Raw genomic sequence first — 27,160 nt, 5'->3', positions numbered from 1 at the left:
ATGCAGTGACAGATTGAATTTGCTTGTAACTCACAGGAAGCAATGGACAAAAGTATGGAGAGCCGTGATCATAATTACATCATGGAGCCTGTATGTACTTCAGCTCTCCTCAAGAGAAACTGTTCTAAGGAGCCTTTAAGATCACGACATACACCACGGCTTGAGTGTGATATCCAGCTTGAGACAATACCATTAAAACTTTCACAGGTAAAATGGTTTCTCAGTGAATCGCTTCTCCAGATCATGCTTTAGATGTTTATTTTCAGTTGACCTACGAACATAAAATTGAGATTTAATCATTGTGCAGTAATTTAACAGAATACGTTAACACTGCCTAATTTATTTATATGCTGCTTTATTAAAAGATGCAGTATCAACAAATCGTGGGGTTCTTAAAGGAACTGGATCGAAAAGAGCGACAGCTAAAGTTCAGGAAATGGAAACCAAAGGTTACGATAGCTGACAAGTAAGTTTTTTATACTACTGATATTTTTATGTAATGATGTAAAATACCCTTTTATGCAGTCTTATGTTTGTTTTACACTTACCTGAACAACACTGTTTAGTCGAAAGTTAGGGCAAAAATCACAAAGGTGGTAGCTAGTGATTATGTGGTGCACAGAATTTAGCAATAAATTGAAATTATAGTTCTAATATTCTGTGCTCTACCAGTTGAATTATTGCTGTATATTTATTTAATTTAATTTGGATTTATACCTAAAATAAAAGTTGCTCTGATCCAAAGCTCTTAAGTGCTTCTGTCACAAGTTATAAGAATGAAATGATGAAACAATGAAAATAGCATAGGAGTTTTGTCCCCCTCCCCTTTGGAATGAGTTGGCTTTTTTTGGTTGAAGAGGTGGGGAATCCCACATGCTCAGTTCACAGATCTGTATTAAGAATAAAGGTCATAGGAGCTGATGAAATGAAGGTAGCGTTTCTTACTGCAGTAGTAGGACATGCTGGGTTGACGTGCCATTGAGGCTGTGGTGCCCATTTATTTCCTGGCTAGCGACCCTCTATTTTTCTCACTCAGCCTTTCCTCTGGATTGAGAATCAAACTAACTGGAAATGTATTCATTTGATGTGTTTTAGCTGCCGAGAATGGTGGATCTTTGCTTTGAACGCTAATCTTTCAGAAATCAGAGAGCAGAGGCAACATTCTACCTGGGACTTCGCATTACACCGGGCCCAAGATGCAGTGTCTTACACAGATATGTATTACAATCAGTTAAAAGGCATCCCATTGTCTGTGGTGGAACAGGTATTGAAATTTGCAAGTACTGTACAGTATAGATATGTGACCCGAGCATCTTTTTAAAGTGAAACTAAATGCGTCTTGCTTATGTTCTTGTTTTAAAATTTACCTAAAATTTAACTGTAGGGTTATTTTAAATTTGCTAAACAATATGTTGTGTGGCAGCAAATTGTTTTTAGGACTTACAGAATCTCTTTGTAGTGTAACAGATGATCTTTCCTGGAGCCGTTACTTGTTTCTCGCAATTATCAATGGTGCTTTTTCACTAATTATTCATGCTGATCTCTTCATAGATGAAGAAAGAAACTTCTACCTGAAGTCTTTCAAAATGCAAAACTAGATAGTGTCCCAAGCCTTCCATACTGGGAGGTGGGAAGCATAGGAAAAGTAAATGTTTATGTTTAAGGTAATTCTTTCAAGATTCGGTTTTCCAATGGAAGACAGAATTGCTATTCAGTTTTCCTGCAATTTGCAGTGGTGTTTAGCTATTTAGAATTTTTGAGAGAAAGTTATGGTGCTCATGACAAGGGGTTCAATCCTTTAGACCTTTGTTCTCATGTATTCCCTACTTGCATTAGTAAAGAGGGATTATTCATATGAACAAGGATTGTAGAAATGGGCTTTGGAAATTTTTACAAACCCTGTTACTGAGGGAACTGGTAGTGATCCCTATATTTAGGCTTCCTAACACTTTCCTTTGTATAAGATTCCTGTGAACATTTTTTTACTGTCTAACACATATGTGGTTTGTGACAGGCCTCTGAAATTCATCAGGGAAGAAACCCTGGGGCTAGAGACATGCCTTTTGCTTGTTCCATGAAATTTCATTCAGGTTTGGCTAAGCTGTAAACTTTTGGAAAATTGCCATTTAATTTGCAGCATGTCAAAGTAACTGAACACAAACATTTTAAAGAGCCAGGCCCATGGTGCTGCCAAAACAGCAGCAGCACATATTATATTGGGAACACTCTGGAGCTTCCAGAGCTGTTGCGGTGACAGGAGCAGAGGGAGAGAGCTGACCTTGGCTCCCCTTTGACCACCACCTGGCACAGGGCCCCAGTGGCCCATCTTCCCCCATGAGGCACGCATTCCCCTAGCTTCTGGGAGATGGGGACAGACATGGGTTGTGCTCTCCCCATCCACCTGATCAGACCCAGCCTGTAGCCCCAGTAGTTCATCTCCACTCCATTCCCTCCTTCTCCCTTCCCGTCATCCCCGGGATTATATCCTCCTTTAGCTGGCTAATGTAGTTAGTCCTTAGCTCAAGCTTTGCTGCAGGTTCAGGGCTGAAACCTTGCTGATGATGCATGATAGGTGGGTTGTTAGCTGTACAAAGCAGAATGTTTTTTTTTAATTTCTTAAGAAAACTACTCACCTAGAAAATTTCATACAAAAAATTGTTAAAGGAATGTCATTTAGATTGCAAAATAAAGCACTTAAAAGTCAGCTATATGGTTGCCACCTGATGCAGCCTTCATTTTGGTTCTTTATGCCTATGCAGTTTGATACTATCTTGAATTCCATTATAACACTTTTTCCATAGACCACTACCTCATTCAGTGCACAGAGAGGGCTTGACTTTGTAACCTAAATAACTTTTTAATGTAGTTTTTTAAAATGTCTATTTCACTAATTTTGTAAATTTTTACTTTGTATGATATCAAATTGTTTTCTTTGAAATTGGATTTGAGCATCTCTAGACCCTGTCACAAAGTTTGGAAACAATACTTAATAGGCAAGCCTTTTTCTGGCACTGAAAACCATCTTTGGTTTTATATATATATATTTTGCTATTAGTAAGATCCCTCGAGCATCCAAGAAACAGCTCTTCTAGGGTTGCAAGTCCCTTTGTGCAACACCTCCCACCATCACTCTCTCTCTCTCTCTCTCACACACACACGCGCTTGGTGTTGTAGGCAATCCAAGTCCTCGCTTATCATGCAAGAGTTGGAACAGGACTACCAAGTACACTGTCTCTGATGCCTCGAGGAATGAATTCCCTTGACAGAAAGTAGTTTCATAGCTTTCCTTGTCCATTTTCGTTAATTGAATTCCAGTTTTGGCTCTTATGTGCCTGCAGCATAGATGCATGTTTGAACTCGGTTTAATTGTGTATCAAATGAACAAATTGCCGTTGATTCCGATTAAATGTCTGTGTTCCGGTATCTTCTGTAGAGATTTTCAAATTCATCTATGGGATTTAGGAGCACATGTCCCAGTGAAAATCTGTGCATTTGTGCTGCTAAATCCCTTAGATGCTTGAAAGAATCTCCCTCTGAGTGTATTTTTTGAAGAGTAGAAAGCTTTAATTGCCTGTGAACCAGCACAGACATACCTTTTTGCTACTGCAGGAAGAAATGCATCGTATTGAAGAAGAGCAGACGTTTGAGGAGATGAAGATTTTACGTGAGATTGTTTATGACAAATTCCATGATGTAGCTGAGGTGAGTGACTTTCTGCACACTGGATAATATTGAGAATCTAAAGGTGCAGTATTACAAGAAATTGTATCGTCCTCATTGTAAAAGGTATTGTAGCATGTACAGTATATTCATGCTGAGCGGTGTGATGCCAGTGCTAAAACCACAATCATGCTCAGATTCTTCAGTTGTGATATGCTGAGTGCTATTATTAGGGTGCTTGAGCTCCATACTGGCAACTCGTCTTCCTCTTTAATATTAAAAGAGAGAACTAAGACTGAAACCTGTAATGGAATTTTCCTGGAATAAATAGTGCAGAGTTGGTCCTTTTTATAAATGTACAAACATTTGACCCCTTAAGGCTCATTTCATAAGAAGTAATGTTGACTACTGATTGTAATCCTGAGTGAGAGTTCAATGAAAAGTAAATGCTTATTGATCGAGCTATGGTTAGGGTGCATAACAAATGATTCTGGCAACAGTTAGGTTGATAGAGTAACTAAGAAAAATTAAACTGATCTGGATAAGTCCAGAACTGTTAACTCATACATATGTCTAAAAATATGCAGAAGCTAACTGTGGTAATAAGTTTACAATGTATAAAACAAGATTCTGATGATAGTCGGTTTAGACAACACAGCAATATATTTGACAAGTGAAAACAGCATTGTATGGTATTTATGCTTAGGAATGTTCAGTAAATAAATAATAGATGGAATCATAGTAAGAAATAATACATTCTGGATTAAGACAAAGGTTCTTTTCTTTTATTTATCTTAATGTGTGTTTTTGATTTTTTTTTATTTGGAACAGAGTCTTAAAGAGCCTTTGTCTGAGTCCCCTGGAGTGTCTCCTACTGTAGACCCTGAACGCAGCAGTAGCAGAGGGATGCTGCAGTATCTTCAGTCTTGGTTTCCTGGGTGGGGGGGCTGGTATGGGTACGCTCAGCAAACATACGAAGGTGAACCTTTTGAGGGACTGCTACCAGAAACACAAGAACAGTGGAATCCAGAAGACATACTGGGTATGGTAATATTTTTTTCTCAAAATTATCACCTTAGGGCATGTGCATACTGGAAAGAAAAAATGAGTTTCAGAGCCTGAGTCAACTAACTTGGGCTTGTGCTAAGGGGCTAAAAATATTAGTGTAAATTGCTTGGGTTGGATCCTGCACTCTAAAACCAGTGAGGGGCATGGGTTTCAGAGGCTGGGATCCAACCCGAATGGGAACATCTGTATTTCTATTTTTATCCCTGGAGTGCAAGCCTCACAAGCCAAAGTCAGTTGACACAGGCTCGGAGGCTTGCTACCATTGGGCTTTTTTTTTTTTTTTCTCCCCCCTTCACTGTAGATGTTCCCTCAGTTAAATACTAGTTAAAGATGAACTGAAATGATTTTTAAAATTCGTATCATTAAAAGGAGAGAGATGTAGACTTAAATTTCTAAATAAATATGTATAAAGGAGAAATATTTAAAAAATATCTTTTTCTTAATCACTGACTAAAACTAAATTAAAACTTCTGTGGGTTTTTTCTATTAGTTGATTGCTAATTTCTAAAGCAGCATAAAGGTTGCAGCTGGCTGTACTGTTTAAGTTGTTTGTAGTGATAACTATTGCAGGAGAAGTACAGACTTCTGAGCTCTGGTTGAACAGGTAATAAGCTGTTGTCTACTTGTTCATTCCTCCCATCCCCACCCCCATAGTTGGGCTATCTTTGTCCTTCATAGAAAATTAAGTCTCAAGTTTTTGCTCACTAGTTGTCTTGTAGCTTGTTTGTTAAACTCACCTTGTTCTCCTTTTTACATTAGTTGCCGATGAATTTTTTGATCCAGCTGCCGATGCCTCCAGTATGAACACATTTACAAAGAGAGATCATGTGTTTGCTAAATTAAATCTCCAGTTGCACGGTGGCACTGTTACCTTGTTGCATAAGGAGAAGAGGACTCCCTGTACAAATGAAAGTGCTTTCATGCAGCTGGAATTTTCAGGTAACATATTTCAAATTTTGATAGTTGTCATACCTAAAATAGGACAAGAGCTTTTCCTGCTTTATAAACAATACTGTATAGCCACTCATGACTGAGCTAATGTCATGGAACGGTACTGAAACCATTCAAGTTCAGGTCTCGCTTCCCTTGGTAAGCCCATGTTTCATTAGTATATACCTTGACAGTTTTAATTATTTTAGGATTGAAGTAGGTAATTGAGGATTGTGAATACGAAAGTAATTTGTTGAACTTTCATTTGTTTTATTATGTATAGAGTGGTAATAAATCTTTTTACTTCTTTACTTTTTACTTTCAGATATTTGAATAGTTTCACAGTAATATAATTCTATAAATTGAGTTTTTTTTCTGGTATTTAGTCCTTAGTTCAGATAATACATTTGTAGAAATACATGTGCAACAATTCTGTTCATCTATCCCAAAATGCATTTTTTCAACATTTTGATGCAAATATTTGCAGATACTTCTAACCATATTACTTGCATAAATAAATAAATAAATATAAAATAAAAATCCCCTTATAGGGCAAGAGCTTTAATTCTTCAATTTGAGGAAACCTTAGCAATGAGAAACTGATGGTTTAAAAGGCTGTCAATGAAGCATAACTAACCAGTCTTAGCTCTTGTCTTGTTTCTTAGCTTGCTTATGAATATGTAAGATGACACTTGTATCTGTCATCCATAAATACATTTATTGTCATGTATTCTCTCTAGAATTCAATACAGCCACTTATGTCTTTATTTTCCAGGTGTAAAGATCTTAGCAGAATCCCTTCCCCGCAAAAATTCTTCCCTTCTCACAGTTCAACTGGGTGGCCTTTTTCTGCGAGATTTAGCAACAGAAGGGACCATATTTCCTGTTCTTGTCTTCCCTAATCCTGTATGTAAAAGAATGCAATTACATCTTGATATAGTACTGTTGCCATTTCAGGATTGATATTTAAATTAAAAAAAACACCCTCAAAATATGAGTATAAAAATACTAATGTTAATCTTCTTATGTATCTTAGTATGAAGCATTTGCATCATAAGCACAGAAGAAAACCTATAATCTGGAAAATGTCTGAATGAACTTTGGCTTTTTTTTCTCTGCAAGGATCCTCCATAAAGCTCTTCCTGTTTTTAATCTTTGGGACTGTTGTTCTGTATATTACTATACAGAGCCAGTTGTTGGACTGAATTTAGTTTTGGAATAATAAGTGCTGCTGCTTAATTAGCTAGAGAGTTTGTTTTTTGCTTTATTTACCAACTCTCCCCTTCTCCCCTCCCCAAAAAGCCTTGGTTCCCATGGAGGACTTCCTTCAATTGCATTTAGTTCAAGACTACAAACGTACGATCCAGGAACTTTTTTCTAGTATTGTTACTGAAGAATTTAAGTGTTTCTACCAGAGAGGGATGAAAGATTTGATTTTGCTTTAGCCTTGAAGACTTGAAGTCTATTAACTATAACGTTCTGATATTTGTAGAAATGTGATTTGCTACTTACAATCAGCTTGTTGACTAAGAAAGATAGCTTTTCCTCCTTATATGTTCACATGCAAATTGTTTTCCTTTCTTTCATTATTGGTTATATGAAGAAAAAATACATGGCATAATGGCATAATAATTATTATAAATCACATTGCATTCTAAAATTAGCAACAAATAAAATAAGGAAAAACACAACTTAAATTTGGGTATGTACACTAAATGGCTTATTTTCATATTCAGTTTGATGGTCTTCAATTTTTTTTTTTTTCCTAATTAGCAAAAAGAGGTTGGCTGCGTCTCCTCCTTTGGTCTCCAAACTTCATCTTCAGAAATGACTAATAGGAGCACTGGTAATATTTTTATTACTATGCCTGATCTGAGCATGCAATCAGATTATGCATTTGAAAAATATATTAGTGAAATAGGCTAAAAAATTTCAAATGTAGGTGCCTGATGTTAGGCTCCGAAATCCATATTTAGGCTCTGGACTTGCGTAGAGAAACTTGCAGGATATCTCCCACGCTGAAGTCAATGGGGCTTTGCATGGGCTCAGAGATCCACCTTTGCAAAGCAAATTTGCAAGATTGGGTTGTTGTGCAAGTAAACAAATGGCCTGATTTTGACAAATTGAACTCAGTAGGAAGTGCAGATACTCATCTTTGAAAATGAGATTGCTGCTCGAGTTAGGAACCTAACTTTAGGCACCCAGTTCTGAAAATTTTAGTCGTTTAATTGTAGACAAATACTAATTGCCATATTTGGGGTCGGGAAGGAATTTCCCCCTAGGTCAGATTGGCAGAGACCTTGGGGGGTTTTCGCCTTTCTCTGCAGCATAGAGCGAGGGTCACTTGCTGGTTTCAACTAGAGTGGATTGTCTGTAACTTGAAGTCTTTAAATCATGATTTGAGGACTTCACTAACTCAGCCAGATGTTAGGGGTATACTACAGGAGTGGGTGGGTGAGGTTCTGGGGCCAGCAGTATGCAGGAGGTCAGAAAATATGATCATGATGGTCTCTTTTGGCCTTAGTCTATGAATGTTAATTTTTAAATTGAGCTGCTTTTGATGCATATCCATTGTATTTTAAAAAATTTAAATACTATAGTCTGAATGAACATCAGATATTAACTACCCCCATGCAAACAAAAAATTGATTTTTATACCCTCCGTACTCCTACTTTAGACAGAATTGCTTTTATATTCTTTTGTTATCTTGATTCAGATGCAGACCCCGATGCACCAGTATTTGAGATGCTGTATGAGAGAAACCCAGCCCACAGCAATTTTGAGAGACGCCTGGAAGTCAGTACCAGACCTCTAAATATTATTTACAATCCACAAGCCATTAAGAAAGTAGCCGATTTCTTCTACAAGGGAAGGGTTCATACCTCAGGTTAACCTTTTTGTTTGATATTTTTTTCATGTCTTATTTATTTTCTCAAATTTGATTGATTTCTCATATTTACTCCGGTAAAGCGGCAATAAAAGTTTCCATTGTAAATTCAAATCAAGAAAAAGTGAGGGCTTCTCTTGATTTCTGAAGCAGAAAGGGCATGCCTTCAGGATATCTCCCTACACTTCCACCTTTAATTGACTAATCTTGTAGATGCCACATTATCTCAATCTGTCCCTCTCTCAAGTCTGTCGTTGCCACTCTTGGATTTGTCAGAGGGAGTGTCTTCCTTTTTACAGTTGCTGTGTCTCTTCCATAAGGATAGAGCTTCACTGAACTAATCCTTGCTTGACCTGGGGGCTTAAGACCTGAGCTTGAACTTTCATGTCAGCTGCCATTAGAACTTCAGCTCTGTATGTTGCTTCTGAGGGCAGAAAGGGTGAGAATAAGGAACAATAAATGATTCTTTTTGAATCCTTAGTATTTGAATACTAAGAGTTTGATAGCAGCAAGATATGGCACAGACCTAGTATAGAAATAGTTTTCCTTCCTTTTTACAAGATCAGAATGTTCCTCAAGGGACATGGATACAATTAGGAAGGATTTTGGCTGCCTCATAGCCCTTCCTTAAATTCCCTTGAGTACATTTAGTCGGATTTTGTTCAGGAAATTAAAATGGAAGGTGTGACCCACCATAATGATCACACAAGGATTTAAGAAATCCTTTGTTTGCTTAAAAGCTCTGTTTTTGCTGAATAATCATTTGTAATACAGTTAGTGTTTAGGGCTGTTATTGGGAATGGTCACTTCAGCCTCTAGATGCAATTTTTGGCCGTCTGTTGTTATGCAGTTTCCTGGAAAAAACAACAACATAGTTTACATTTTTATAAATCACAGTAAATAAATTCTCATTACTTCTTTCTGATTCAGCGATATGTGAACAAAATTATGCATAGTCAGATTTGTATATTTCCTGCAGGCTTTGGATATCAGTCTGAGCTAGAGGTGAGAGTGGCTGAAGCGGCTAGAAGACAGTACAACAAACTAAAAATGCAGACAAAAGCTGAAATCAGGCAAACGATTGATCGTTTACTAGTGGGAGATTTCATTGTAAGTTTTTTTTCTCAGAAATGCGTTTTGTTTCCTTGCCTTTTATATTAGTTCTGAAACATGGAAGGGATCCACAAAGTTTCCCAAATTTCAAGTTCCCATTGAAATCAATAGGAGCTGTTGGGTGTTGAGCTTTTTTGAAAAATTCTCTCCAAGTATGTAGTAATCATCTTTCAACTGATCTTGGAAACTACTTTGCCCTTCCTAAAAATTGAAGGATAATTGTATTAGTAATGTACATGTCATAAGTAGCTGTTATAACAAGAGAAAAAATTAAAGGATCTTTTCTCTGAGAAGGAAATATTTGGGCTCTGATACTTTTTCATAAAACATTGTCAAATGCATGTTATGCTTATACAGGTACCTTAGTATCAGTGGAGAATTTATAATTTGGATAGGATTGATTCTTGCATTTGTTTTGTGAATGGGAAGAAAATATTTTTATTTTGTTTTCAGGAAAACAGCAAACGTTGGACAGTGTGCCTTGATATTTCTGCCCCTCAGGTGATCTTTCCTGATGACTTCAAATTTGTGGACCCAGTGTTAGTAGTGTTGGATCTGGGGAGAATATTACTAACTAATTCTCAAGGTATGGCCTGGAAATAAACTGTATCTGTTTTTACATGTATATGGTAGGACCCCCCCCCCCCCCCCCAGCATTCTTCTATTTGCCTGGGCACACATACAGTTTTACTAGTATTAACACCATATTTATTGTGGGAGGATGGGTGGGGGTAAACTTTAGTCCAGGGCTGGCCTTACCTTTACAGGACCTAGTATGAAATCTGAAGTCTGCCTATGGCCATTCACATCTGTAACCTGTGTGTCTGGCACATTTGAGCAGACTGGGGATTCTTGTCTCAGAGAATCAGAAAGGCTTAGAGTCTGAGACAGCTGTTCCAGAGAAAGCATGTTTTGAAAATGGTCTCCAAAATGTGAAACCCTGTGAGGCTGTACTCTTGGCATTTGCCAAGGGCTAGCTGGCAAGAGTGAAAGGAATTTTTTTTTTTAACTATCCAATAAATAAAACAATTACTTTTATAACTAAGCCAAGCCACAGTGCTGGTAGTAATGTATAAAAACTGAAAAGGAAACTCAAACACAATAAAAAAAAATTAAGCTTTTAGATAAAACCAAATCTGCTTAAAATGCAGTATATCTAAGTAATAGTTATTATTACATTGGATTTCTCTATTTAATACTTGTTTTTGAAAAGGAAGATATCTAACCTTAAAAGAAATAGTATGATGCTGATAAACTCTACAGTCCTGTGTAAAATCCTGATCCCACTGATGCCAATGGGAGTTTTGCCAGGATTTCACCCTCAAGATCCTTAGACATACCATTCTACCTCTTTCTAGCATATCGACAAACCATTTTCTGCAAGGTCTTCACAGCCTTTTTTAGTAACTGCTACGTTATGGTTTGAACTGAGCAAACTGAGTAAACTATTTTCACAACATCCATTTGGGTTCTCTAGTAAGGTTTAAAGAGGAATTAGATTCTTTTGAGTGGCATGATTTTTCTCTCCTCTCATGCTGCATTTAAACCACACAGAAACAAAGGTGGAAATTGCAAGATTAGTCTTTTACGGATTCTCTTCTATGGACAGTAAAGTTGATTAGACACAGAAGAGTTGATCCCATTGAAGTCAATTTAGTCTTGAATTAGCTGACTTCAGTGGCCCTTGAATCAGGCCCAATGTGTTGTCAAATGCATCACATCGACATAGGAAAAAATATTTTTCTCTAATCTCCTTCAGTAATTGTAGTAATGTAATTACAATATATAATAATATATTTTAATAGTTAACAAAAATTCACAAGTGTAATTTTTAAAATGGATTTTTTTAAATATGTTACATCTGTCACTTACGTGACAGAAATATAGTGGTTACTTTTCTTTTTGTTTTCTTACTGTTATCAAATCTAGCGATAAGAGATCAGGTACTACATGAGTATTGCACTTGACAATTTCTTGACCTTTTGTTTAAAATTAAAACATACAACAAGATCAATATTTTAGAAGTGTTCAAAGGAAAAGAATGTATGATTTTGATGAGTCCATCCTTTTTAATCTACAGATGAGTCTAAAAAGAAGGGTGCAGGTGGTTTGTCATCAGAGGTCAAAGAACTGAGTGATGATGAATATAAAACACCTCTTGCAACTCCTCCCAATACCCCACCTTCTGAGGCTACCACAAGTAGTGGAATCAAAACATCTGAATTGACTTGCTTAGAAATCAGTGAAGAGCAACTACAGGCACACTTAATGAGTAAAAAAATGTATGAGAGGTACACGTTGTCATTTATGGATCTTCAGATCATGGTTGGACGAGTGAAAGATAACTGGAAACATGTTCAGGATAGTGATGTGGGTCCAACTCATGTGGTAGAAAAATTCAATGTTCATTTGCAGTTGGAGCGCAGATTGATATACACCTCTGATCCAAAATACCCAGGAGCTGTCCTATCTGGGAATTTACCAGACCTGAAAATACATATCAATGAGGATAAAATATCAGCTTTGAAGAATTGTTTTGCAAGGCTGAGTACATCTGAAACTAAGTCCCCAGATGCTTTACACATAGGGAAAGAGAAGATTTTCACAGAAGTAGACCAGCGTGGAAGTTTGCATGATTCTGTAATGAATTTAACACAGAGTGTTATGATGGTTGAACAACATACTAGGGAGGTACTTGTAGAGTCTCAACTTCTTTTAGCTGAATTTAAAGTTAACTGTATGCAGCTAGGTGTTGAAAGCAATGGGCGATATATCTCTGTACTCAAGGTTTTTGGCACCAATGCCCATTTTGTGAAGAGGCCTTATGATGCAGAAGTGTCACTAACTGTTCATGGCTTATTACTGGTTGACACTATGCAAACATACGGCTCTGATTTTGATCTTTTGATGGCTTCTCACAAGAATCTTAGTTTTGATGTTCCAACAGGAAGTCTTCGAGATAGTAGGGCACAGTCTCCTATTTATGGACCAAATGAAGCCTGTCCAGTTGATGTGGCCAGTTTGACAGAGAAATGTGCAGCAGCCTCAAATGTTTCATCTGGTAATTGTGCAAAAGATCAAGAATCTTTGATTAAACTGGAATATCAATTTGTGAGTGCAGAGTGCCCATCAATGAATTTGGACAGCACACTCCAAGTGATATCAGTGCAGGTGAACAACTTGGATATCATTCTTAACCCAGAGACAATTGTTGAGCTGATCGGGTTTCTCCAGAAATCCTTCCCAAAGAAAAAAGAAGATTCTAGCCCTCAGCCTTTAATGACTGACTTGGAAAGAAATTTCAGGGAGCAGGAAACCTTTCAGTCTACCCATGCACGAAATATAGAAGTAGCAGTGGACATTCACTGGCTAAATATACTCCTCCTTAGGACACTTGGAATGACAAATGGAGAAAAATATGGCAGAAAAATTGCAACAGCGAGCATTGGTGGCACCAAAGTTAACGTCTCCATGTGTAGCAAGTTGGATGTAAATGGCTCTCTTGGCTGCTTGCACCTTATGGATCTGACACAAGATAACGTTAAGAACCAGTATGTTGTCAGCATAGGGAATACAGTAAGGTATGAAAATCTCATCAATAATATTGGCTACTTTGAATCTGTATTTGTCAGGCTCGATGAGGAAAGTAGCCTCCCAGATGCTTTGAGCTTCAATTTTGTAGAGCAGTCGAAAGAAGAATGCTCCCTGAACCTCAAAATGGCTTCTTTACATTACAACCACTCGGCTAAATTTCTGAAAGAACTAACTTTATCCATGGATGAATTGGAAGAGAATTTCCGCAGCATGCTGAAGACAGCAGCAACAAAAGTTACCTCTGTCCTGGCAACTAAAACTGCTGAATACAGTGAAATGGTTTCTCTGTTTGATACAACACCACGATCAAGAGACCCTTTCAATTTAGAAGATAATGAAGAAGATGGATTTGGACCATCGTCTCTCAAAACTGATACTATTAAGCTTATCTTAAATGTAAATGTTGAGTCACCAATTGTATCAATACCTCGCAAGCCAGGTAGCCCTGAACTGCTTGTAGGGCATCTAGGACAAATATCTATTCAGAATTTTGTGCCAGGAGAAGATGAGTCTAGAAGTGACAGACTGCAAGTTGAAATTAAAGATATTAAAATGTATTCTTTAAATAGCAACCAGTTTATTGTCAGGAAAGAGTCTGCCAGTGAGATGACTCAGGGGTTACACCCTCCTTCAGGTACTTCCAGTGTTACTATCCAGGAGGAATCCAACTTTACTCGTCATGATTTTTTTGAATCATTACATAAAGGTCATGGTAAGTATCATGAAAAACTCTGGTTTATTTCTTTTAACTAACAAGTAGTATTACAACCTGAGCATATTTAAATAAATATCTGTTTAAAAAGAGGCTTTTCATAAAACGTGCTGCTTGAGGAATTTAATTACAATGTGGACAAATTCACATTTATTTGTATCCAGATTTTGCATACCTAATCTGAAAACTGAATAGTTGCCTCCATGCACAGTTTTGCTAAAATGTAATCAAAACTACAATTTAAAAAAAAAAATTTTTTTAGAGCAACCGAAAGAGTCAGAATTAGATCAGCAAAAGCAGAATTATGTTGTCTTTTCTGGGCTGTGCTTATTCAGTCCCATATGAAAAGAGAGCCAGTTTCAGTCTCCAGGTAATTATGTATTCCATGGTGATGTAATTTTTGCCTTTATTTTAATTTGACACATTTCAGTATGATGTGATTAGTATTTCATACTGTAGATGTTGGGGATAAGAAATGTATGTATGTCTTTTAATAACAGCTTTCCACATTCTGAACAACACCACTATACAATTTAAATTGGAGAAGATCCCAATAGACAGAGATTTAGATTTGACGTTCCCTTTGAATAATGAAGACTTTGGAATATCAAGCATTATGAGAATCGAGGGGAAATTTGTCAACCCTCTTCAGGTATAATAATTTAATATTTACCAGCATTAATATAGATGTTTTACTCCACAGTTGAATAGAGCAATTTTTTTTATTAAAAATCCTTTTTTGATGATATAGAAGAACAATGTCAGGGACTGGGTTGCTTAGGGAACTGGAAAATGGAATACAGAATTCTACCTCTATATTGCCAGTTCAAATCTAACCCAGGGCAATGTTGTCCAGAAGTTAGTATCATAAGGCATTTTGATAGTCTGCTTGAAATGAGTTGACGGTCTTTCATTCCTAATCATCCTCCGTCCACACCACTGAGAACCCCCACTACCATTGTCCTAATTGGCATGCTTGTTAGGAATCTCAACAAAGATCGATTCAATCATGTAACAGGGTTCACGTCCTGTCCCTCTTCCTGGGGCCCACTTGCTTCCCCCAATAAGGCTCAGAGAGGCTTCAGGGTTGTGCAACACCTGTGTCTTTATTTACTTAAAGTTATCCCACCACCAGTGTCTGTCTATAGACAAGCTTGACAGGATTAGTTACCTCCTTTACAGACAGAGTCAGCATTCAGCTAGGAGACCTCCAGTTCCCTCCCTGAGTGACTTCTCCTTGGCTGCTCCCTTGCCTGCTGGCTCCCTCCTGGCCTTTATAGCCCTTGGCTTGTGAGGCCAGCAGGTGTTTCCAATCCTCAGGCCGGCATCAGGCCTTTTCCATTATCCCCAATCTGTTTCCCCTGATGGGAGCTGACTGGGCAGGGGCTAATTAGGTGCTTTTGCACCAGCACACTGCTACAAATAACAGTAGAAAGTTGGCTTCCCTCTCATCCTAGAAGTGTTTCCTCAAGGTCAAGTTGTTTCGGATGGTGTTGGGAAGCTTATGCTGTCTCTGCTCATGCTGTACTTGTTCTGTGGATAAACAGAAGAATTAACGCTTCAGAGCTGTCATTCTGGTAATTTTCACCAGCATTAATTTAAAAAAAATCCAATTCCTGCAAAAACTATGGCATGAAGTGGCATTTAGAAGATGAAATTGTTTCTGTAACTGAACACAAAGTTATCATTGATCCAAAAAATTGTATTTTTCTCCTTGGGATTGAATCCCCTGATTTTTAGTTTGGTGTTTCCAACACAAGCTTTGTGCTACTGGAGATGTTGAAATCTTGAATTTGTGGAACAGTTAAGTTTGTGTACCAGCTTCTGTGCTGTAGGCAGGATCTCTCTAGCCAGGCCTATGCTGGCTTCAGTCTGAAACAGAATGTAGTGTATTTCAAACATTCACCATGAATTGAGCCCGGATTGTTTTTTAAAAGACTAATCCTCTGTCTGTGACATTGGTTAGTTGTTGTGGAAATTATGATGGCTTGACATGGCAGATTATGACTTCATGTGAAGAAGCAGCTGTAGAATAGATGAAATGTTAAGAATTTAAATGCCTTTTTCATGTGAATGTTCTTAAAAATTGAGTAACAATGGTGGAGGTGGTGAATGGAGGGAAGCAGATACACCTAAGCAGTATTGATTCTGAGTAGAATGTTTTTCAAGATTTGCTACATGATGTTTTCAGAACTTTAATGCAAGTTAATTGTTGGGGCTGAGGGTACTTGAAACAATGATATTTTAACAGTAAGAAAATATTGAGGTGTTTTTTACACACTTGCTGAGCTTGGAAAATATTAATAGATACTTGACTTATGACTGTTTATTTTTAAATGCAGGTGGTCTTAGCAAAACACGTATATGAGCAAGTTTTGCAAACCCTTGACAATTTAATTTACAATGAAGATTTGAATAAATTTGCATCCAGTTCTACATCTTCAACTTGTCCTAGTTCTCCTTCAGTATCGCTTCGCAGTGTAGGCTTAGAGTTCTCGAATGAACGGAAGGAGAATGGATTGTTCAGCCATTCAAGCTTTTCTGCTGTTCCAAACAAGTCAATGCCTATTAGGGAAACAAAATCTTTTACCCAGATTCAAGCAAACTTTCATATTTCAGAACTCCAAGTTCAGTTATGTGGAGATCTTACACTTGGAGCACAAGGTCTGGTCAGCGTAAAGTTTCAGGATTTTGATGTTGAATTCTCTAAGGATCATCCACATACTTTATCCATTCAGATTACCTTGCGTTCTCTGCTGATGGAAGACCTGTTGGAAAAAAGTCCAGACTCTATGCACAAGAACCTCATGGTGTCCCGTGGAGCACCCAAACCATCCGGTTTAGTGCACAAGGAATATCTTTCCCAATCTTGCCCTTTGGTATCCAATGTAGAATATCCAGACATGCCACGTTCCCTCCCTTCCCACATGGAAGAAGCACCAAATGTCTTTCAGTTTTACCAAAGACCAACTTGTGCCTCCCGTAAAACACAAAAAGAAGATGCTGACTCTGAATATCCTTTGACCCCCCCACCTTCTCCAACATTAAACAAGTCCAAGGTGCCTTCTGGAAAAAATAACTTTGATGATTCATTGGTTCATATCAATATATTCCTAGTGGACAAGAAACATTCTGAATTTTCTTCTCGCTATAACAAAATTAACCGTAGTGTGGATGTTGATTTCAACTGTCTAGACGTTTTAATAACTTTGCAAACCTGGGTGGTGATATTGGATTTTTTTGGGATTGGATCCACTGCTGATAACCATGCTATGAAGCTGCCGCCTGAGGATATTCAGCAGATGGTGAAGTCGGAAGCAAGTATCTTATCAACTTCTGAAGTTCAGGATCCTGTAAACACCAAGCTGAACCTTAAGGTACTAGAGATAGAGATACTGGACATTGACAACGTGTGTTTCCATAACACATTGCTTTATGCAAATTTTAGTTGTGTTTTAATTCAAGTTAACATTTTATATTTACAGTGGTGGTCATTCATATGTATCCTACACACAATATATATAAAACCTATATGGTAACTCCCAATTATACAAAAGTCTTTGGAAGAAAATACAAAATCTTTGCAAAATAGGGGTTAATAATAATGAATTTCAATTTTTTGAGAATTGGGATAAGGGAACAGATCTGACTTTTAGAGAAAAGAGTTTTGGATAGCCAGTGTTTTGGAATACTGGAGTTTGCCTGTTCTTAATCAGAGTAAGAGAGACTGTCAGCTCACGAAAGCTTATGCTCAAATAAATTTGTTAGTCTCTAAGGTGCCACAAGTACTCCTTTTCTTTTTACTCTGTAGTAGGAGAGTAGTCAGCGCCTCAAACCCGTTCTCACCTTTGCAAGCCTTATGGGACACACCAAGACAGCTTCCTACTCCCTGCCAACCTTATCTGGCTGACTGGATCCCCAATAACTCATCACCCCCAGCCATCTCAGACAGCTGCTTATGCTCGGCAGAATCTGATGGACTCCTAAATAGGGTCATCCTCCCATGTCATGGATAAACAAGCCTCATAGGGCCTCTGGGGAGAGGTTGGCTTTGTTGGGTCCCCAAAGAGCATCCTGAGAATCACTGATGGAACCATGACCCTCTTGAGGCTTGTATATTCCATGCAAGTGGGCAGGTTTGAGGGCCCCTGCCAAGCCTCAGGAGGCTTGCCTGGGTTAGGGATTAAGAAGGCCCCAATGAATCTCCTGACACTTTGTGAAGGATGATTGTTTGGGAGACCTCTGAAGAACCCTCCTAAGGAAGATTGGTGGGGGTTAAGCAGTGGTCCTCAAGGCTCAGTGGAGCCCACAATCCTAGAGCTAATGTGGGAGGTTGATTGAAAATCTTAAGATCCCTAAGGTACAGCGGGTGCTCAACCAGCTCCCTAAGACTCGCACTCAGTTGGGGTTGAGAGGCCCCCAATGAGTCTTATAAGACTAATCAGGTAGTTGTTGCACCCATCTAGGTCCCAAAGGCCCCAGTCAAAATTGGGGCTTCATTATGCTAGGCACTGTTTAGACACATAGGAATACAGTTTTTTCTCCAAGGGTCTTGCAGTCTAATTGTGACAAGGCAAAAACGTTAAGAGGGAAAGGGAAGGAGGACGAAGGTAATCGTAATATGTCCTTGTGGTTACAAAGGATAACCGAGTGTACAACTTGAGGGGTTTCAAATAATTTGAATGTTTGTTTTTTTAATGTAAATAAATGTCTATTAAAAAGGATGACACCCACCTCCTGACCTACCCATTGTTAGTGGATTGATTTAATTTAGGAGTCACAGTAGAAGTGTGTCTTGAAAAGGCATATGGAGGAGGATAGGGTAGCGGACTTAGAGATTAGTTCAGTTGGACGTTAAATGTATAATGGGTACTTGGAGGAAAGTGTAAAGGCAGCTGTGGGAGAAATGGAAAAATGGGTGGTTAAGACTGTTGTTTGAAGAGTGAACAATGCAGTAAGAGACTAGCAGTTGTGGAAGGATGGGCAGAGTTGTGAAGGACCTTGAGAGTAAGGACAAAAACCTTGAACTTTATGCAATGGAGAAATGAGTGACAATGAGGGATTCCAAGACGGGGCTCAGATCATCAGAAAGACAGGCGAGGAAGATAGTCTTGTTGTGTGGAGGTTGTGAAGGGGATGATATGGGTGTTAAAGACAAAAGTTCTCACTCTTAAAATTGAGGTTTTGTTTTCAATAACAGAGAGAACACTTCTTTAGATCAGTTCAGAGTTGGTTCCAGTTAAGTGATCATATTACATACTACTAATCTGTTTCTTTTTGCTTGACCAGGTTCATTCCCTATCCTTAGTGTTGAATCAGACGACCAGTGAGCTAGCTAAAGCTAATGTGTCAAAACTTGTCACGTATCTGGAAATGATTGGTGAGTATAGGTGGTAGTTAACATTTTAAAAATGCATACAATTTAGAATAAGAGGAATCACTGCGTTGGAATAGGTTTCAGAGTAGCAGCCGTGTTAGTCTGTATTCGCAAAAAGAAAAGGAGTACTTGTGGCACCTTAGAGACTATCAAATTTATTTGAGCATAAGCTTTCGAAGTGAGCTGTAGCTCACGAAAGCTTATGCTCAAATAAATTTGTTAGTCTCAAAGGTGCCACAAGTACTCCTTTTCTTTTTGCGTTGGAATAGTGTCTTGAACTGGTTTTCCTTTACTGGGAGCTTGTTTTTGCTTGTTAGGTCAGGCAAATTTTAATGCAGACTTTCAGTGGTTAATTGGTATTGATTGAATCATTGCATCGGGTAGCTTTCAGTGTTTTTCCACACATGACTTGTCCTGTGTCACACGGTGTTCCTTGCAAACACTGAAATAGGAATACCCTCTTAAGAGTGAAAACTATAGGGCTTACTGTTTCAAATCAAAGGGTTTAGAGATTAAGTAACTCCCAGTAGTTGGAGGTTCCACAAGTGTATAGAACCGGTTCGTTTTCTGTAAATGACCATTTATATCCTGCCAGTCTAGTTTTTTTTATAAACCTTTATATAAATGAAAGATGGTTGTTGTGCACAACTATTCTGTTTTAAACAGTCTTGCAGCCGTTCTTTTCCAGTCTTATAAATTAACCCCATCCAGACATGTGTATTGTCATATTTTAAAGTTAACTTCCAGCACTTCGTGCAGCATTGGGTGCTAGGTTTGGAGGATTAATCTCACAACAGCCTCTTTTTGGAACTTTTGCATCACTTGTAGCATGCTGAACGCTTAATTCTTGGTGCTGAGATCAGCTAAGATCTAAATCTGTTTAGTTTTTGAAACCTTTTTTGTTCTGTTTTATAAAAAGTGACTGATTTTCTCAATGAGAGAGATCTTTTTCAAATCTATAAAATGTTTAGTTTTCAGAAGGTATATACATCTCAATTTTTAGGCATGGGGTTGAAATGTAATTATTAGACTACATATGCAAACCTTATTTTTGGCAACATAAATTGTTTAGATTCGTACAATCTTTTTGTTACTTGTAGGAGTGATTTGCTTTGATTTTGGAATGTGAGATTTTGTGTTTTCCCATCTCTTTTGTTCAATAATCTGTTAAAGGTCTAGGTTATCCCAGTAAAGGTAAGCCCGTTATACAGTAACAAGGGATTTACTACAGAGAGTTAATTAATATTAATATCCTCTAAGATAAATAATAAATGGTCTTTCTTTTGTTTTTTAGATGGAGATTTAGCCCTACAGGGAAGCATTGGAAGCCTGTCCCTAAGTGATCTTACCTCTCATGGAGAGTTTTACAGAGAACGTTTCACTACAAGTGGTGAAGAGGCACTCATTTTCCAAATTTACAAGTATGAAATGGAACATTTTCTTGTTGCACAATGTTTAGCGGGTTATTAAAACAAAACATCAAAAAACATTTGAATGTTCAGTTTATAAAGTGCTCTATCTTGAAAGCCTGTGATGTTAAAAATGTACTCTTGTACCTGTTGCAAACTTTTTTTAGGGGATTTGACTGGTAATTTTAATTGATGCTGGGTGTCTGTCAACACACAGCAGTGAAGGAATTTTTTTTTAAATGTTGCTTATGGTTCTGTCAAGCGTGATTTGAAAAACAAAGAATTTTGACCTTTCCCGAAATAAAATAGAACTTGTTTTTTTAAACTGAATAGTTTTGTCATTTGATACAACTAATGTTAAACAAAGATATTATTATTATTATTAGAGCAAAAGTTAACTTTAAAACTTTAGAAAGCAGCACGTTGTGTAGATAAACACACTAGACTGCATCATGAGTTCTTTACAAAAACAAAGCTCCTATTGACATACTGGGCAAAATTCTCATTTTAAGGAACTCCGCATCAGACCCATGAAAAGTATATACAGGCAACCCCATGGTCCTCTTTAGGTTTAGCCTAGGGCTGTATGTGTGGTGCCCTCTAAAGGATGGAATATTTTTGTAGTGGCAGGCTACAGAGCATATGGAAGTGAGGAGGGAAGATATATGGGAGAGAGGGGACCTCCTTCAGTGTCACAGTTCCAGCAGGCCTTGACCCTTCAGGGGGATCAGCTAGTGTTTTGATAAAAATCTGAACTATTCTAATGACATTTGGGTTTTTTTGTGTCCTCAAAACTTCCCATTCAGTATAAATTATACCTCTGGTACTGTTTGTGAACTGCAGCAAGTTCGTTTCCACTGGTCTCACTTACATTTTAGACTTCGGCTTTTTCAATATTATGTACTTCCTAAAGCTGTTGTGCTCAGTGTAAATGCCATTTTGTGCTATGTTTTCGGATGTTTCAATTTTAAGTATCTTTTCTTCATATTCTGTCATTAGAAAATAAGTAGATTTAAAAATTGTTCAGACAGCATTAAGATTAACTTAAACCAACAGAACACATTGAAATTCAGAGTTGAATGTTCTTCTCTTTTTTTACTGTCACTTATGACCTAAGTATTGTAACACATAATACTGTATTTGAGAGATAAAATATCACGGTTCTGGATATCTGTTGAATGTAGGCATGACCTACTAAGTTAAAGATAGAGTAGCAATCAAAACTCAGAATTTCATTTTTTTTTTACTAGCTTAATTTAATTACAGTGGTATTTATACCTGCAAAATAAGTTAGGATTTAGTTGAGAATGTATTCTTTCAAATTGTGCTCTAAGTTCATTTTTTAATTGTGCAAATGTAAGGTACTGTTAAAGTTAAAATTGTCACTTCATTGAAACAGAAATTTGCAAATGTTGCTGCTCAGTGGTGGGTGAATTTAAAACTGTAGGAGTTTTTAATTTTTGTATGATCTTAATATTTTATTTTTTATCACAGGTATGGGCAACTTGATCCTTTGCTACAAAGAGAGTGTGATATTCGTGTCAGCTTGCGGATGGCATCAGTTCAGTATGTGCATACTCAGCGCTTTCAGGCGGAGGTGGTGTCTTTCATTCAACATTTCACTCAGCTTCAGGATGTCCTAGGGCGCCAGAGAGCAGCAATTGAAGGACAAATAGTATGTTTTTTTTAACATTCATTCTTAGTACAGTGTAGACATTCCTTGCCGTTGAAATACAGCATGCACTTTGTTTTACCGGATCACCTCATAGTAACTTGAGAAGTATTAGGCTGTAATGAGATCTGATTTCCAAGGATTGCAGGAGATGCATAACACTGTTAACATATTGGATATTATGAGGGATCTAATTTACTGGAAACCATTTCTGATTTCCCCCCAAAAATTCCACTTTAAATGGGCATGTGGCAGTGTACATTAGTCAGGCATGTTAGTGGTTGCTAGTCCCTGTGATATGATGGCATATAACCTGTTGCAATCTTGACCCATATTGTGCGACTGGGACCAAGAAATAAAGATCAATCAGTCTGTTATCAGCTATCTTGTGTGTCGCACCTGTATTATGATAAATAAAATCATGCATATCTTGTGGAAATTCTACTTGGTGAATTTATCAGGAAAATGTATCCCAGCTTTACAGGGGAATGGATTTGATGATCTAATTGATCTTTTCAATTTGTAACATATGAAATCCTAAATTGTTCTCACGCTAACCAATGAAAGTTAATCCTTACTGTATCTGAATCTTATTTACTAGGTGACTGAATATTATTTTAGTAATACAAATATTTTTTCAGAAATGTAATGGACTAATACTCTGAAAATATACAAACGTCTTGGAGTTCTGTTGGAAGAAACAACAGCCATTTTCATAGCACATCTTCTTTTGATTATGAAAAATATATGAGAATTTTGGACTTTTATAAAGAATTTCTCATGGCTTCTTATTTGGCACTTTTATACATTTATTTGTGGAGCTTATTTATTTGTGTCAGGAAATAAAGAGATATTACATATGGTTAATTTGTTTTTCACTGGCCTCTGTGAGGAAGGGGATTGATTATAGTGTGCTTTTGTCTGACTGTAAGGGTAAACTCTGAAGGTGAAACAGTAAATACTGGCTCAGATTCCCTGTTTTCTGAATTTAGATTAGTACTTCTGTGTGTTGCAAAGAATGCCTGATTCTTTCTGGAATCCTTCATCCTAGTTGGTTTAAATAGGCTGATTTGAAGTAGACCGGTAAAAACTCTTTCATTTGCTGATCAAATTTCAGCCTAATCTGCTTTCACTAATAAAGAGCTGATGAAAAGTGTTGTCAACTATAATGATTTACAGACGTGATTATTTACTTCCTTTCAATCTGGGATGACTGTAAACAACAATTTGTAGCTAAACTGAAATTTAGATTTTTTTTTATATAGTTCAGTTTTACTTCAGTGTACCGTATTAATACATACTTGAGTTTGACTGGGACAGTAAAATGTTTTATGCTTTACTCTTGTCTTCCACATGACTTCTGGCTTGTTTTCAGTGTTTGTCACAGCCCTTTCTTTCCAAACCAGTCATCTGTTTCTCTATAGTTTAAACAAGAATTCACTATTGTAGGTGGGGAGAAAATTTATAGTTTCTCAGATTTCTGTCCATCTGTATATAGTTATTTGGTCTTAAATTAATATAAATGTTAGCTGTTACCAGCATTTGTCAGTAAACTAGCCATTTTTTAATTGGACTACCTCTGAATGTATTTTAATAATATAACGGTCAAGAAACATCATAAGAGGAAGCTATTTCATATTAGATGCTAGAAGCAGTAGAAAATAAATCTTACCTTTAAAAAGGTTATATAAAGAGAGATTACAAAAATGCCTAGTCGTGTTACAGGATTACCAAAAATGATTGCATCCTGGTAAATTATTCTGTGGCACGTGAAAGTATATTTTAAATTGGATGTTTATTCCACCAGGTGAGAGATCAGGCGCAGCGAACCTCCCGAGTTTTTCTTGACATTGAAGCTGGTGCTCCTGTCCTGCTCATCCCCGAAAGCTCCAAGTCTAACTATCTTATTGTGGCTAATCTTGGGAAACTAAAAGTCAAGAACAGGTTTCTCTTTGCAGGCAGCCCAGGTACCTTCTCATTAAAAGACAAGGTAGGAACAATTTTGTATATTATCTTTCTGAATTGAAAGAATATCTACTATTGATGTGGTTTTTTTAATGCATCAATCTTAGCTCTCTATCTAAATGTGGAAAGGTCCTCTGAAGTTTCAAGAGAATTTTCTTTAGTTCTCCATACCCACAGACTATTACATCACAACACACTCTAGAGGATAAAATGGAAAACAGTACTTTAATCGACCGCATGTTTTTCTTTTGAAGGTCAGTGTAATGACTTTGAGCTCTGGTTCCCACCTCCAACAAGTTTTTCCCATCTCCATCAAGTTTTCTTTTTCTATATTTTGCATTACAATCTTAGCTATTTTGCTGCTAATAAAATTAATTGTGTCAGAATACTGAATGAGATGAGCAAAAAGTCCTTCAGCTCCTTTGCGCGGCTGCCAGTCCTCTTCCAATAGTTAGTCATTAATGTCAGGATCCGAGCCAGCCATCGTAAGTCAGAAAAAATTCCCATTGGGTCAGTAGAGACAAGTAGGGCTAGATCTCCAAGAATAACTATAATATGCTTGGTTTCAGAGTAACAGCCGTGTTAGTCTGTATTTGCAAAAAGAAAAGGAGTACTTGTGGCACCTTAGAGACTAACCAATTTATTTGAGCATAAGCCTTAAAGTGAGCTGTAGCTCACGAAAGCTTATGCTCAAATAAATTGGTTAGTCTCTAAGGTGCCTCAAGTACTCCTTTTCTTTTTATAATATGCTTGATAAGCCAGGATTTTGAGAGCAGAAGTGGTGTGATGTATTTTCTCCTTCCTCCCCATCCCCCTTAACAAAGCCAAGTATATGTTCTTTGGTGGGGAGCAAAATTAAGCGAGACTGATATTGAGAAGGGCAGCAGTGTAATTTTTGTGTGAGGGAATGTATGTGGAACCCTCCTATTCCATCTCTACCTCCGAAGTAGGTTGTTTGGGATCAGTTACTTATAGAAAGCAGCATTTGGCAGGAGAAATGGAAAAGGGCTGACAGACTGTGATTGCAGCATAAAAATGAGCTGTTGGTAGCCGGTGTCAAACACTGTTCCCCCTTCTACTGATGTTCAAAAATGTTTTTCCACTGGTTTGGACAGTGGACTTGTAGCAAACTGAGACAGATCCCTTGCTTTCGGGATGCTTGGTGCCTCTGATCCTTTATCCTCATTTCTTCCCCCAACTGTGGCTGAGATGGCCAGCAGGGAATGTGAGGAGTGTCTGCTACAAGGTGATAATGGAATTCTAATGGTGAAATGACATGCTGCAATGTTGCTGCATTAACAGATTAAAATAGGATTTACATTAATATTTGGGGATTCAGGAGAAGCTGTGTGGCTATCAATCACTTTAACCCTTTACATAAGCAGTTGTATTAATAAAGGTTAAATAATAGAAGATGTGTGTATCATTTGGGGTCTTTAATTGAAATTTTTTTCCCCTGCCCCTCATTTGTTTTTGAGGATTTGATTTTGCAAAGCAGTGCATATGAGGATCCCATTTTACGTGAGGTACTAATACATCTTTGCAGAGGTGTTAGGTGTTCATTTAAAGAAAAAAGATCATTGTGGAATTCAGCACTTATTAGTTAGTTTATATATTAAAAAAGGCGCATTTCTTTTGTTTCAGTGATTTTGTAGAATTCCATAAGGATTGGATTTGAGTTTATTTTGCAGTGTTCTTACACTTATTTCTCCTTTAAGTTTTTCACACATGCCTGAAGATGACCATGTTTGGATTTTTTTTTACATAACTTTGTGGATTCATGGGTGTTGTGATATGATTTTTCGATTGCATGTTCTTTCTTTAACTTTTTTTATTAATTAGGGATATGATGAAAGTTGCATATGAAGAATCCTGTCCAAAAATGCCTTAAACTTTACAGCTAGAAAAATTCCTAATTTAGAGCTAAAAGGAAGGTTTTGAGGGAAAATTTAAAGATATGAAAATTACTTAATGGCTTATGAGAGGGGGTAGCATTCTGTAACGTCTCAAATACAGTGCAAAAGTGAAAGAGCAAATTCTAGAGGTAGCACTGTAAGGGCAGGAAAGTGAGAAATCCAAGACTGCTGAAACAAATGGGGAAAATAGGTGGTAATTAGCTCAGGCAGGTGAAATGTAGTTAAATCTAAGAGGTGTGTTTTTAAAAACAAAACAAAACAAAACCCCAGACCTACAAAGATAACTTTGAATTGGATTTGGGGTATACAGAAGGTATGTAACCCCCAGTAGTGTTCAGTGAGAGCTATTGAAGCATTAAATGGGGGAAATAGACCCCATAACGTTAACATACTTTTAGTTCATTTCCCACTGTTCAGAAAACCCAGATAAATTAAAAAACAACCAACCAACCTTTCATGTAGGTTTGAACTAGTAAGGTCCCTTGCAGCCCTCTGATGTTAGATTTTGTCTTTTGAAGATGGAAAACTCTAGTGCATGAAACTTTTACAATCTGAATGAAGCAGAAAAGGTACAATACTAAACACAAACATAAACAAAGCTCCTCTTCTTTCTGGGGAATTGTAATTGTAAAGATGGGAAATTATTCTGAGGCAAAGAGATTTGGGTTTTGAAGGTGTTTATTAGTGGGGAGTTATCTTAAATTGTTTTGCTGCACGTAAGATGCATTTTTGTCATGTCAAAGGTGCCTAGAGCATATAGAAAGGCACCATTTTAAATGTTTCTATAAATGAATGAGTAAATTATTATTTTTGTAGTAATTTGCTGTTCACAGTATTCCTCATCTAGGAATATGAT

The 27,160-nt window shown here is 37.3% G+C and overlaps 1 protein-coding gene across 8 annotated transcripts in view; it reads left to right on the top strand.

Annotated features, from left to right (window-relative positions):
* The window catches only part of VPS13D (vacuolar protein sorting 13 homolog D), a 195,532-nt gene that overhangs the window by 13,996 nt on the left and 154,376 nt on the right, over positions 1-27,160 (top strand). For all 8 annotated transcript variants that reach the window (XM_048825360.2, XM_048825358.2, XM_048825355.2 and 5 more), the window contains exons 8-25: positions 37-207; positions 366-466; positions 1,096-1,264; positions 3,610-3,702; positions 4,492-4,702; positions 5,488-5,667; positions 6,434-6,564; positions 7,432-7,504; positions 8,376-8,546; positions 9,526-9,656; positions 10,113-10,245; positions 11,740-13,965; positions 14,466-14,617; positions 16,308-17,342; positions 19,255-19,345; positions 20,637-20,763; positions 22,246-22,426; positions 24,231-24,413. In XM_048825360.2, coding sequence (XP_048681317.2) covers positions 37-207; positions 366-466; positions 1,096-1,264; positions 3,610-3,702; positions 4,492-4,702; positions 5,488-5,667; positions 6,434-6,564; positions 7,432-7,504; positions 8,376-8,546; positions 9,526-9,656; positions 10,113-10,245; positions 11,740-13,965; positions 14,466-14,617; positions 16,308-17,342; positions 19,255-19,345; positions 20,637-20,763; positions 22,246-22,426; positions 24,231-24,413 — 5,559 coding nt within the window. The remainder of the gene's footprint in view (positions 1-36; positions 208-365; positions 467-1,095; positions 1,265-3,609; positions 3,703-4,491; positions 4,703-5,487; positions 5,668-6,433; positions 6,565-7,431; positions 7,505-8,375; positions 8,547-9,525; positions 9,657-10,112; positions 10,246-11,739; positions 13,966-14,465; positions 14,618-16,307; positions 17,343-19,254; positions 19,346-20,636; positions 20,764-22,245; positions 22,427-24,230; positions 24,414-27,160) is intronic.

This window comes from Caretta caretta, chromosome 18 (assembly GCF_965140235.1).
Source record: "Caretta caretta isolate rCarCar2 chromosome 18, rCarCar1.hap1, whole genome shotgun sequence".
NCBI classification, from domain to species: Eukaryota; Metazoa; Chordata; order Testudines; family Cheloniidae; genus Caretta; species Caretta caretta.
The sequence above is the reverse complement of the archived record's forward strand: the minus strand, read 5'-3'. Positions and strand labels throughout refer to the sequence as shown.